The sequence below is a fragment of the Sander vitreus genome, chromosome 9 (assembly GCF_031162955.1).
Source record: "Sander vitreus isolate 19-12246 chromosome 9, sanVit1, whole genome shotgun sequence".
Taxonomy (NCBI): Eukaryota; Metazoa; Chordata; class Actinopteri; order Perciformes; family Percidae; genus Sander; species Sander vitreus.
In genome coordinates, this window is record NC_135863.1 from 11,128,480 (window position 1) to 11,142,316 (window position 13,837).

At 39.0% G+C, this 13,837-nt stretch overlaps 2 protein-coding genes across 2 annotated transcripts; both read left to right on the forward strand.

The window, feature by feature from the left end:
• The first annotated feature begins 666 nt into the window (after positions 1 to 666).
• LOC144522883 (potassium voltage-gated channel subfamily V member 2-like) lies at positions 667 to 4,341 on the forward strand. The gene is made up of 2 exons (XM_078258132.1): positions 667 to 2,088; positions 3,495 to 4,341. Exons 1-2 carry the CDS (start codon positions 829 to 831, stop codon positions 3,783 to 3,785), a joined length of 1,551 nt encoding a protein of 516 aa, XP_078114258.1. The 5' UTR covers positions 667 to 828; the 3' UTR covers positions 3,786 to 4,341.
• Positions 4,342 to 8,153: 3,812 nt separating this feature from the next.
• Positions 8,154 to 13,537, forward strand: LOC144523282 (N-acetyllactosaminide beta-1,3-N-acetylglucosaminyltransferase 3-like). Its single transcript, XM_078258743.1, has 2 exons — positions 8,154 to 8,288; positions 11,354 to 13,537. Exon 2 carries the CDS (start codon positions 11,364 to 11,366, stop codon positions 12,480 to 12,482), a length of 1,119 nt encoding a protein of 372 aa, XP_078114869.1. The 5' UTR covers positions 8,154 to 8,288; positions 11,354 to 11,363; the 3' UTR covers positions 12,483 to 13,537.
• The last annotated feature ends 300 nt before the right edge of the window (positions 13,538 to 13,837 follow it).

A 13,837-nucleotide genomic window follows, 5' to 3' on the forward strand; every position in this document is an offset into this window, starting at 1 on the left:
TATATAACACAGATAAATAATATAATCCACTTGATTTAAATGTGCTGATAACAATTGATTGGCAATGTCGGTCGGTCGGTCTAGGCTGAAGTATCTCAACAACTATTGGATAGATTTTCATGAAATTTGGTACCGACATTGAGGATGAATCCTGACAACTTTGGTGATCCCCTGACTTTTCATGTAAAACTACACTGGCCATAAATTAAACAATACTAGAAGAAGAATGGCCCATGGTTGAACCTAACTGCCAATAGCTGCTGTGTGTTTATATACATATATATTTTACATTTCAAAATAAATTCCACTTCATGGATTAGAAAAAGTAAAGACTTATGAGAGTAGTATGAGGAAAGGAAAGTAGACAGGAATTAAAAGGTCATTTAAAAAAAGGAATAAGAAAAAAACAGCCAAACCAACCATGTTGAATTTCCCCGCGGGGATGAATAAAGTATCTTCCATTCTATGATCATCATGATGACGCTGCCGCTGCTGTGTCTACTTCCAAATCCTTAAATCAACTTTGTTTCCTAATCCCGCCTTCTACCTATATTAACTACTTCTTAAGGAAACTTGGAAAGGCACCAATGAGATTAAATGGATGAAATCCTTTGCTGCCCGCCCTTGGATCTCCTAGTCTGATTGATCAAATGCCTATGTGTTGTCTGCACTGTAACAGTTGCATAGGGGAATCTCTGTGGACTACATTCTCAGCCACAACTGAGCCAGAAAAAACAGGAAGATCTGGTATATATCACATATAATTTTCTTGGAGTGTTTCCTGTTTCTTGTTTTGCTTTTTTCTGTTTCATTGGCTTCCTGCCTTAAATGACAGTCGCAATGATTCCAGAGAATGCTAAACTGCAGAGATGTTTGCAAAAACGCCGCTCGACTATCAACTGTCTGTCAAAGGGTTTAGAGGACAACAAAACATTCCCATTTTCTCAGGAGAAAACAGTGAAAGCATGGACATCTCTGCAGTATCTGGACAGTCCTGACATCACAGCAGAGGAAAGATCCAAAGAGCAACAGAGCATCAGTGTTAATGTTGGTGGGAAAGTGTTTCACATCCCCAATCAGTGTGCCATTAAATATCCTCACACCCGGATTGGTTCATTGGCCCTCTGCAGGGACCGAGCAAAACTCCTCACGCTGTGTGACGATTACTCTGTACGCAAGAACGAGTTCTTCTTTGACCGTGACCCTGCCTTCTTCCACCACATCTGCCATTTCTACACAAGCGGAGTGCTGTGGATCATACTGGAAATGTGCCCCATCAACTTCGAGGAGGAGATCAAATACTGGGGCCTGAGCCTGAAGGACACCCAGCGCTGCTGCTGCATGATGTTCGAGGAGAAGGTGGACGAGGTGAAGGACTACCTGAAGGTGGAGAGGGAGCTGTTGGCTGAGATAGAGGTGAAGTATGACGACAAATTTTTCAAGGACATGGTTTTTGGGAATATGCGTAAGACTCTGTGGGACATTGTGGAAAATCCGTACTCTTCAACTCTGGCGAAGGCTTTCACTGTGCTCTCCAACCTTTTTCTGTTCCTCTCCATCGTCACAATGAGTCTCAACACTGTTGAGGAACTTAAAGATTATAAAATCAATGGAAAAACATACATGGAATGGGTGGAGATCATCACCATTGTGTTCTTTACCTTTGAATATTCCATTCGCCTTGTAACCACTCCTAACATCACAATGTTTTTGAAGAGTGGACTCAACTTCGTGGACATGGTGGCGGTCATGCCTTATTTCATCCAGATTATCTTTGAAACCTTTACTTACACTGAGAACTTAAATGCACAAGAAGATCTCAGCACCATGGCGCGGGTCAGCAAGCTCAACCACGTTCTTAAAGTCATCAAGCTGCTGCGAATCTTTCGGATTTTGAAGCTGGCTCGACAGTCCACCGGCATGAAAGCGTTTGGGTTTACGCTGCGGCAGTGTTACGAGCAGGCCTCTTGCATTTTACTCTTCATTGCCATGGGAATCTTTACTTTCTCTGCCCTCCTTCATTCGGCCGAGAGGGAAACTGAAGGATCTCCTATCAGCAGTATCCCAGCTGCTTGGTGGTGGGCTGCAGTGAGTATCAGTAGCTGAATAACTTTATCCTAGACTTATCCTAGTCCACAAGCATACACCTGCTTTAGAAGACAAACATGTGATAGAGGATGCAGGGTTTTTTTTAGCTTAATTTACCTTAACTGAACAGCTTCGGAGTCATTGGAATGGTTATATGACTTTTTTCGAGTTGAATGGTGGTTGTCTCGCTTCCCCCTAGCGCCTGTGAGTGGAAAAACCACCCTTGCAACTTTCGGCCGGCGAGCTGCCGGCCTCAGCGTCAGGAAGTATCGCGTGATATCAGGTTTTGCGATGTAACAAATTGCTTCACGGCACTGCACACATACATCCATTCAGGAACCGGCTAACAAGGTAGCGATGGAGCTTTTCACACTATCGTCATGGCTGAGCCGGCAAAAAAGAAGCAGAAAACTAGGAAAGCATTGTCGGAGGAACAAAGATAGAGGAAACGGCAGACTGACCGAGCGAGGTGTCAGACACAAGTAAACATAGGAGCTGCCAAATATCTATTCCGAAGCTGTAGGGGGAGCTCTATAGAGAAACCTGCGAGCAAAAAGCGAGAAAACAGCGAAGAAATGGCCTAAACTGCATAGCGTCCCTTTAAGCTCTATGGAGATCGAATCCACCTGCTTTTATAAATCGTCAGGCACCAAACTCTCAGATGCCATATTATATATTTGGGTGAATTGCAAATTGTTTTTGTTACTGTACAGATAGACTTTATCAATCCCACACTGGGGAAATTCCTGTGCTACTGCAGCGCAAAAGAAAAAATTTACATACATCAGAATAACACAAATACACATTAAATAGACATAGGAGAAAAAATATACAGAAAGCATTATAAGAAATGGAAAAATAGAATTAGTTATAATAATAATAGTAATAATACAAACATTACACAATAAACACCCTTATATAAACAGACAGTATATATACACAGATATACAGATGAGTAAGGTGTGGATGAATAGAAATGACATGTAGCACAGTTGAAGGTGACACATGTAGGTGCATAGTAATGAAAAAATATGCATAGTTCTGAATAGTTCTTGCAATAGCTCTGTATTGGGACACAGCAACAACAAACATGCCCATGCTTCGCCAGTTTGAAACTTCAGATGTGAGTGGTAGCCTGGTTGTACAGAATACAGTCCTCTTTGAATGTTTCACCTAAACTGCTGTTGTGCGTTGTTAATATCCCCTTTCTTTGCAAACATGACTAACGATCTTTGTTCAGAACAGGTGGACTTACTTTACTACCCCCACTAAACAATTGATAAAATCTTTCAAGTTACGCCAGTTTGGCAGCATATCAACTTGTATATTTCATCATCATCATTTCATAGTAACGCAAAATGCTATCGAAACTAAATAACATGGAACTCTTCGCCTTTCTCTCTTAGGTCAGCATCTCCACTGTGGGCTACGGGGATGTGGTTCCTGTAACTGTTGTGGGCCGCATTGTGGCCTTTGGCTGCATTTCATTTGGCATCATCCTCAACGGCATGCCAATCTCTTTCCTCTTTAACAAGTTCTCTGATTACTATGCCAAGCTAAAAGCAGAGGAGTACAACATTAACTCAGTGCAGCGGCGCTTTCAGCTCAAGAAGCGCCTCCGACACAGAATGGACATGTGTTTACATCACTCAGAGGAAGACAATAGTACAGACAACCGCTTTGAGTGCCCACACTGAGTAAAACTTAAAAACAAAAAAAAGAAAGGAGTGGTGTTGACCAGAAAGGTGTTGCTTAGCAAACATAAAAGTTCTCAAGTTTAACACGCGTGATGTGTTAGGTACAGATAAAAATATATCTGACAGTAAATGAAAGTACAAAGAGGATGTGGGTGAGAAAGAGAACAAGAGGAAGTCATGTTTTTTTTTTCTTCAAACAGATAGTTGAGAACCACAGAAGAAAGGTTTGAAGGAAATGATGATTTTAAGCCATTTTATTTGCGTGTCAAAAAGTTTCTATTTAAATAACTTATGGTTAAAAAAAAGGATGAGTGTGAGGAATAGGGCCCCAAATTTGTAATACACACTCAAGTTGCATCCACACTGACTCTTAACTCGACTTGGACCTAAAACTTGCAAATTGTAAATGACGAGTGCCTGTAAATGATAGAAACACTTCACCGAAGTGAATGTTTCAAGTGTTAAAACTGTAAAAAGCTGTATGGTGTACACTCATGTTCCCTATCAATACTGTCATGTATGTTAAGTGATCACTTTCTGTCATATGAATGAATAACTGAAGCAGACTGATGAATTGCAATAAATCACTGGTGGGTATGTAATTGTACAACTGTCAGTGTGTAAAGACTCTTCATTATTACACTGCAAAATCAGCAATACAGATACCAACAGACACATTTCTTCACATAACATTAACCATTAAACATTAAGGCTCAATTGTAAAAAGAAAACAAAAAAAACAAAACATTCTGGTTTAAAGATAACTTGTTTGTCACATGGTGGACGAGTCAGAATTTTTTGTGTGCACTTTGTATATATTTATGTGTATATGTACTGTACGTATATGCATATGTTTAATTATTTACCTCTTTTGAATTCACCCACTTTGGAAAGCACTTTGTGCTTATGACTTTAAAGGTGCTCTATATATAAAATTATTTTTATATTTTGTCATATGTTTCTACAGAAAGATAAATCAAACACTGGTGGGACTAGGTTGTCATGTGTGATAGGAAACACCCTGCTTAAGGTTTCCTCTGTAAATTGGCGTACATTTAAAACATTTCCTGTGATCTTATACAACCTGCTCACCATTAGAGTGCATACAATGTTATCCCTTGTAATGTCACCGGGACCCGTCCAGTTTATTTGATGTTTTGTATTGGCCTGGCGTTGAGCTTCGGGGTCCCCCACCCAACCCCCCCCCGGTGACCCTCGCGTACTACATGATGTCATTTCACATGAACCGGGGGAGGGGGGCACCGAAGCTCAACGCCAGGCCAATACAAAACATCAAATAAACGTATAGTTAACCCTTGTGTTGTCCTCCGGGTCAAATTGAACTGATGAAATTTGGAGATGAAACATGACATTTTATGTCAATTTATATTTATTCCTAATTGTAATACTACGGTATATATGCATAAAACAGTGAAAGTGGCTATATGTAACTTTCAGTTTGTGTTGATTCTAGCAGCCGCTTTGGAAAAAAGCAGTAGTGTTTTTACCACACCTGCTGTCGTAAAAGGTCTTTTCTTTACATTGCTGTATTACTGAGTAACCTTTATTTATTAGGTATAAGGTTCACTGACAGGAAGCCTCTCTTTTGCAGGAAGCCCTGATCACATTCACACAGTTACACAATCACTCACCCAGTACAATTATAAGGGCACCTCAATGGTGGTAATGAAGGAGGGGCAAGTGTTGCTCTCACTTTCCCCACCCAGATACCGGGAGGTCATATACCCTAGTTGCAATAAATGTTTTGCCAGGACAGAAAATCATTTGTTTACAATTAGATAATACGTCAAAGATACATTTTTTGCATTTCAGGTGTTGCTTATGGTAACTACTTTGGATGTATCTAAACCGGGTATCACTGTCACTGTGTCACGAGCCAAAGTATTAAGTGTTTGTTGTAGCAACTGACATAAAAATAACTTAGATTTATACAGCGCATTTCATGAAACCCAAGGAGGCTTTACACAAGTACAGGGGGACAAGGGAAAAGAAAATAGGCTAGTAGGCCAATACGAACACAGAGTGAAAATAAATAAAAACCAGGTGCTAAATGAAATGTAGGCTACTGTAGTAGTACAACCACATTGCACATTGTAAAGTTCTTTCATGAATGAAATAGACATATTGCATACCTGAGGGCCATTTCGGGGTCGGTTTTGAATCATTTACAATCCTGTAATTGTAAAATAGTTTCTCTTCGTTTAATATCCTTTTTTTGTGATGGCCCTGACACAGTATTAGCCATAACATAGTTAAAATATAATTAGGCCTACATGAAGAAACTCCTGTTTACCTGGCTGGATACTCAAACACAGGCTTTTCCAGTGTTACGCCGAAATCTGTGACCCATCGGAATTGTGTGACTGTAGAGCCTGCCGTAAATCAACCTACAATATAATGTATGTTTAGGCCACTTGGACGCAGCTCAACAAGCTGTAAACACAAAACAATTCTTATTTTAACATCCAACAGACGCAGAGCAACATTGGCATTCTTTAGGAGTTTTGAAGTAGTGGGTATTAAAACCAAAACAATGAGCTGAAAGACCTTATAAAGCTCTATGTAGCTGAGTGGACCTGCATCACAATGACTGACCTGTTACTGACAGCAGACAACCTGCTTTTGTTCTACTTTGTTTATTACTGAGTAGAGTTTGCCAGTGAGATATTGTCTGACATACAGTATAATACAATGTAAATCTGTCCATGTTGCATGTGATCAGATATTTGAGCCATTGCAAATAATAATATAGGCCTATTGGTTATGGCAGCTGTAAACCTATGAACTTGCTTATTTATTACAATAAATACAAAATGTAAAAGAGATGACACAAAGGCCCCATGCTGGAGTCAAACATGTGACCTTATGCAGAGTGATGCAGCATGGACCAGGATCCACCTCCATCTGTGTATTCTTGAAGCAAAGCCATGACATGACATGTATTTGACTTCAGTATCTTTTTGCTCAGAGTATTCCTTTATGATTGTAATGTTATGCTGGTCATACTTTATGTTGATCTCTGATTGTGTTGTTGACGCTGGCTGATTCTGTTTGATGTATTTTGATCTTGAATAACCCTCGTGTCTTGTTGTCTTCCCGTCGACCATGCAACTTTTAGTTTTTCTGGGTCCAAATTTTAAATTAAAACTTTTTTTTCAACATTTTCGTGTTCCTTTTTGACACTTTTCCCGACGTTTTTGAAGCTTTTCCCGATGTTTTTGTCCATTCTTTTCCAATTTTTTTTTGTCACTTTTTCCGATGTTTTTGTTTGTTTTTCCCCCCCGCATTTTTGTTTGTTTTTCCGACATTTTTGTCACTTTTTTTTTTAAAGTTCTTTTGTCATTTTTTTTCTCCAAATGCTATAAAATTGAATAAAACACCCAAATTCAATGAAATTAGTGAACTGATAATTTATTTAACTTGTGAAGAGTAACGGTTGTATGGAACCATCCACGTTATCTTCTTTGACAATTGTTGAAAGAACCCCAAATTTCTGATATAGAAACTTTTTGAAGATGGGTCAAATTTGACCCGAGGAAAACAGGAGGCTTAATGCTATGCTGGTCATACTTTTATGTAGTAGGATGACAGGATAGTCATCATGTTATGCCCTTGTGCCGTTCCGATGATTTAGCTTCTCATGGATGCCGTGCTGCAGAGTGGGTTTTACTCGGACTAATGTTATTTCATGTTAGCTGCACGTTGCAATATGCTACAAAACCAGTTGCCCTACAGGGAACAAATAAAGGAGATGAGTTAACTCTATTGATTTAAAGAAACTTTTATAAAGGTATATCCTACAGTGAATCAATCTGTTGGCATAATGGCATAAAGCAATGAAAATGATGTCCAAGAAAAGTACAAGGCCTGAGATTGTTTCATAGATCACCTATGTAAGCAATGGTGCTGTTGTTATAGATCCATGTAACACTGGAGAGAAAACACACATTGTCATTTCATTAATCAACTAAAGTCTTCAATGAAATCAAGTTATCTTGGTCTATCAAATGGTTTAGTGTTTCTGGCATAACACGAGTCTCACATAGGTGTTCAGTTGGGTCTTGATCAGCACAGAGAGAACCGTTAGAGTGCATAGTCTTGTTCTATATCTGTATAGTTTTCTGCCTAAAAGGAAGTTTTTCCTCGCCACTGTTGCACCAAATGCTTGCTTGTGGGAAATTGTAGGGTCTTTGTAAATTATAGAGTGTGTTCTAGACCTAGCTACTCTATCTGTAAAGTGTCTAGAGATAACTCGTGTTATGATTTGATACTATAAATACAATTCAATCGAAAAACTGAATTGAATGTGTCCTTGTTCCTTGTCGTGGTGATATTAAGTGATAGGCATCAGTCACACAACAAGGAGTGGGGAAACAGGAGCCGCCCAGCAGGCGGACAGCAGACCGGAGCACAGAGTCATGCTGACGCACACTGGACTTTGGAGCTGCAGAGACACACGAGAGGAACTATTTCCTTTTAACGGTACGTAAACTTTTACGAACCAACTTCATATAATGCTGTTCGTACAGGAGCTTTATACCAAGTTCTCCTCCAGGTTTCCGTTTTAAAGTAACGGGGAATTGAATTTCCGATAACAATAACCGACAGTCGCTGCATTAGACCTATTGCATCTAATTGTGATACTTCACTGATTAAGACATGATAGATTAACGATCAGGTCGGAAAACAACGTCTCACACCGAAAAAAAAGTAGCCTAGGCTGTCTTAAATGTGTCTTGTTTTTATGAAAGCGCTTGTTTTATTTATTCTTTTACGGTCCTCTATTGCACCTGGGTGAAGATAGTTAATGTTTGGCATTCGTGCCGAAACTAACTTCACCCGGTCTCTATTGCAGAGACTATCTAGGCATAATATACCGTTATAAATGTCACCTAATCCTTCGAATCACGATTTTCTTTCGCCAGCCTAAATATGATGCATGCACTGTGGATACTGTGTGACTACATGATCATGTGCAATATCCTGATTAAAAAAAAGCCTGACAACACAACATTTTATGTGTAGAAATGGACGAATGATTGTGCCCTTAAACATGAAGAAGTAGGCATATATTATTATTCCATATGGTTCAAAGCAGTTTGGTGATGTTCAGTAGGCTACTTAGAATCTTTAGGCTAAGCAGAAGTAGGCCAACCAATACAACGATGTAAAAAATATGAACAGAAGTATTATCAGCTAAATATTTATATTAAACAATTTAAAGTACTTGTACATTATTTCTTTCTAAAATGTAGTGGAATAAAATGATCTATAGTAGTTAAGTACTTGAGTACATGTAGGCCTACTTAGTGACTTTCCACCACTGGCTAATATTATGGGAAATTGCTGTGAAACAAAAAGCAGAAACTCTTTAAGCACTATTTTTGTCCTGCGGGGTGCTGATTCTCAAAATATTTAACTTTTGTCGTGACTGTCAGAGGTAATGATTGAACTCGGTAACCATTGCCTGAATTGCTCATGCGTGATATAGAAACACTGCGGAGTTATATGAGAAAAAAAAGGGTAGAAAAGCACCTCATGTAATTTTTTAACAGCACAGAAAATAGGCTAAATCAAAACGTCTGACAATCTTAATAAAAAACAAACCATATAGTGTTGTATTCTATGACAGTAGTACCATAATATAGCCTATGCATAATGTATGATTTGTTATTGATTTGATAAAGAAAATACTCCACTAATGAAACGTAATAAACACACTGAAGGCACTCCCAGCTCTGTAGCCTGTTAACCTGGATGTGGTAGATTTTAAGGTTTCATGCAGTTGTGTGTTTGTTTTCTGCATGATTCAGGGTAAGGATGTTAAGTCTGGCGTGTTATATGACAGGGGAATTGAATGCTCGTTTGGGTGCGTTCCCTTTTTTTCTCCACGCTTCTCTGAATGAGTATTTAGTTTGTTCTGATGCTTTAATGTCTGACATCATCCATATGTAACATGTTCCACCCATTTTGAGGAGACATGACAGCATATGAAGCATGCAGATGCCAAGCCACCTCATGTCCGCTGTGAAACTCAGTCTGCTCGCTCCGGTTGGCCTCTGCTTGTTATTCAGAGCAGTCAGATGAAATGTGCGAAAGCTTTAATTTATAGACATTCTTCCTCTCTGTGCCTCATAGTTTAAGACTAAGCCCAAAAAGTCAAAATGTTTCATTAGTCCAGAAGATCTTTTTTTTTTTTTACTTCTCAAACATCCAGCTCTAATGTTTATGGCACATTGAGCTCTCTTCCTTTCATTCTGTATTTTTAGTTTTCTACAGAGGCAGCTCAATACAACCTCCTCTCAACAGTTGATGCTAAAAGTCTGTGCTTCTAAAATGAAGTATAACTCCACGGTAAATTTAAAACCACCTCTAGACTATCTGTAGCATCTCCAGTAATGTTTAATGCTCCGCTCATCTGCAGAATGAGCATGTATAATTGCTCATTCTAGAGCAGAGTTGCTTCTTTTGACTTCAGGATGACCAACATACAACCAAAGTACTCTGGTGTGTGCTAACTTCAATGTCAGTGTTTGAACTGGTGCTTTCTAAAATTATCTGTGGAGTTGGATGTTTGAGTTGGAGTGGATCAGGCACAGCAACTGCTTTGCTCCTGTCTTTACTCTAAGTATTTTAACATGTTCACCATAACTACAGTTCACAGATGGTAAACACAATCACTAGGTAGTTGTTTTAACACCTACTACGGACACATGATCATTAGAAGACAAAGGAAATTACAGGGTAATTGATTAAATGACTAAATACTCACACTGAAACAGTCCAGGAGCTTAACGGAATTTTAATTCTGATAATTCAAAAAGCAAAACCTTTAACTTTCATAATATTCATTATGTTTTCCCCACACCAGTCATAGATATAACAACACACAGGAAGACAACATGGAGAATTACCATTTCATGTTTCTCTTCCCTGACTTGTCCCCATTAACCCCAGCACACTTTTCAATCATTTTTCATTCCCCCCCACACACACACACACACACACCTCAAAGCCAATCGTCTGTTTGACCAGGAAGAGAACTCAGCAGCCAGTTAAAGACAAATGAATAAATATAAAATGAAACCAGCTAGTTGCATTACAAACAATGCAAACTAAATGTGTGCTTCATATAGAAACAGCACATTGTCTAGGTGCTAATAAAAAAAATCTAGACCAAACAAACTATTGTGTTTTATCTACTTTAATGTGACTGCAAATAAAAGTAACAGAACATTGTAATGACGTGGGTGAGTGTGAATTGTCTGGTTGTCACCCCACACATCAAGCAGGAACAGAGCAACATGCGTCTCTTAGTGTAGTCAATCCGTCTGACTAGCATATTATATGTTTCTTCAGCAGCTGCTGGTTTACTTTGCACTGAGCAGGTAGTGTACACATCTATGAGACTGCAGCTCTTCACATTTGTTGTTAAATTGATGTAGTGTGACAGTGGCTGTAATGCCTGCAGGTGTGATATCCTTAACCTTAATTTACCTAACAAATTGTTTTATGTCATATTAAGATGTTTTGTTTTGTCACTGCAGATTTTCGAGGATGAGAAACCTCAGAGCAAAAACCTTCTTGCTGGCGGGAGCTCTTGGTCTGTTGGCCCTCCATCTTTTTAAAGATTTTTTTGACTACAAAACCATCCGACTCCACCTAGACGTGAGAGAGGATGACAGTCAAATAAGGCAACCCACCACAAAAAACTCATATGTATACTCCTGGTCAAAATGTCAACAAAATGTGAGTGCTGCCTACATCACAGGCTTCAGCTCTCTTCCTGATAAAATAAAAGATTTCCTCTATTATCAACACTGTCGCCATTTCCCCATGCTGCTGGACCTTCCTGACAAATGTGGAGGAGCTGATAAATCTGCAGAAGTCTTTCTTCTCCTGGTCATTAAAAGTTCCCCTGTGAACTACGACCGCCGAGAGGTGCTGCGTAAAACCTGGGCTAAAGAGAGGTTACACAATGGTGTGTGGATCCGAAGGATCTTCATCTCAGGAACAATTGATACTGGTTTTGAGAAGGAGAGACTGAACAAACTACTTGAGCTGGAGAAACGTGAGTACAATGACATACTCCAATGGGACTTTAATGAAAGTTTCTACAACCTCACCTTAAAGCAAATACTCTTCCTGGAATGGATGGAAAGGAACTGTCCGAACGCTCGCTTCCTGCTAAATGGTGATGATGACGTCTTTGCCAACACAAACAACATGGTTGAGTATCTTCAGAGCCTCAAGGACAATGATGGAAGCAAGCACCTTTTTACTGGCCATCTGATCCAGAATGTAGGGCCCATTAGAATGCCGTTGAGCAAATATTTTATCCCAGTTCAGGTGCAGAAGTCAGACTCATATCCTCCCTACTGTGGTGGTGGAGGCTTCCTACTGTCTGGCTATACAGCTTTGGTCATATACAATATGTCCCAGTCCGTTCCCATTCATCCCATTGATGATGTTTACATGGGAATGTGTCTGGCCAAAGCAGGACTTGGTCCTGATTCTCATATGGGTGTGAAGACGGCAGGACTGCACCTTCCCTCCAGCTCACTAGATAGATACGATCCTTGCTATTATAAAGAAATTCTACTGGTACACAGATTCCTTCCAGCTCACATGTATCTCATGTGGCAGAGAATACATGATTCTAATCTGAAATGTTAGTCAATGCTTTAACATCACAAAACTGTAACTAACATGTAGTGACAGAGTTTGTTGGCACTTTGTTTCCTGCACCGGCTCTTAGGTTGTGAGTGCAGGTTTGACTCATTTTGACTCTTCATTCTATCATGAGAAAAGCTTTGGACTGTTTTTCTACCACTGTTCAGCTGCAGGCTTCAGCACAGTTCAATGGGAGTTATTATTTGATTCTTTGTCATCAATGTGGGCGAGCAGCAGTCAGCCTGACTCAAAGGGGCACAGCAGTAGTTAGCGTAGGTGTATTGCCCACATACTGTGTGGGTGAGCAACTTTTACTGGAATTAAAAATAGGGTTGCTTGGTATCAGGCTTCAGTGTTGTGGGTTTTGTTTTCCTTTTCTTTTTTGGCACCAAATACTTCTACTCTCTTATTGTTTGATCAGATACTTTCTGTTTAAATTATAATTTTATATTAATATGAAAGTATGATTTATAAAAGTAGTTATACTGTATTTATGCAAACTTCTTGTATACCGTTATCAAACCAATACCCAGCTGGTGTGAGTGATGCAGGGGGATAAGGTATACTGTGGTGTCCACAGTCTTACACAAATATAATAAAACTCAGGTTTTCTTAAGACTAGTTTGCAGTTTTCTGTAATGAAATTAAAAAAAAATTAAGTATGCGCCTGTATATTTGTGCTCAGAAAGATAATGTAGCCTATGTATTTGTGCCTTACATCAGTGCTGCTTCAACAGATATCACTGGAATTTTGGATGTACTGTCAAATCCTCTTTATATTTATAAAACAAAAGTCAGTAAGAACCATTACAAGGGGTCTCAAATTTTCATGTAAGATTACTGTGTGCTTTCAGGGCTTTGTATATTGAAAAAAATGGATTACCATGTCTTTACCATTAGTCAATTGAATGTACTGAAATTCATTTTCCTGCTGCTAAGAAGAGGTAATATATTGTGTGATTTTAAAATGAATGGGTGAATTTGAGGTTACTGTATATTGTGTACTGCATATATCAAACATGTATTTAATAATAAACAGAGTTTTATATATTGTTATATATATCGTGTTTTAGACCTTTTTCAGGGCACAGCTGATGTATTTACACATACAGGCGATAGCCCTGTCAATCCGTCTGACTAGCATATTATATGTTTCTTCAGCAGCTGCTGGTTTACTTTGCACTGAGCAGGTAGTGTACACATCTATGAGACTGCAGCTCTTCACATTTGTTGTTAAATTGATGTAGTGTGACAGTGGCTGTAATGCCTGCAGGTGTGATATCCTTAACCTTAATTTACCTAACAAATTGTTTTATGTCATATTAAGATGTTTTGTTTTGTCACTGCAGATTTTCAAG

Coding starts and splice junctions, on each gene's coding strand:
- LOC144522883 (XM_078258132.1), top strand. CDS start 829: ATGACAGTCGCAATGATTCCAGAGAATGCTAAACTGCAGAGATGTTTG. Junction 2,089..3,494: donor CTGCTTGGTGGTGGGCTGCA/GTGAGTATCAGT, acceptor TTTCTCTCTTAG/GTCAGCATCTCCACTGTGGG.
- LOC144523282 (XM_078258743.1), top strand. CDS start 11,364: ATGAGAAACCTCAGAGCAAAAACCTTCTTGCTGGCGGGAGCTCTTGGT.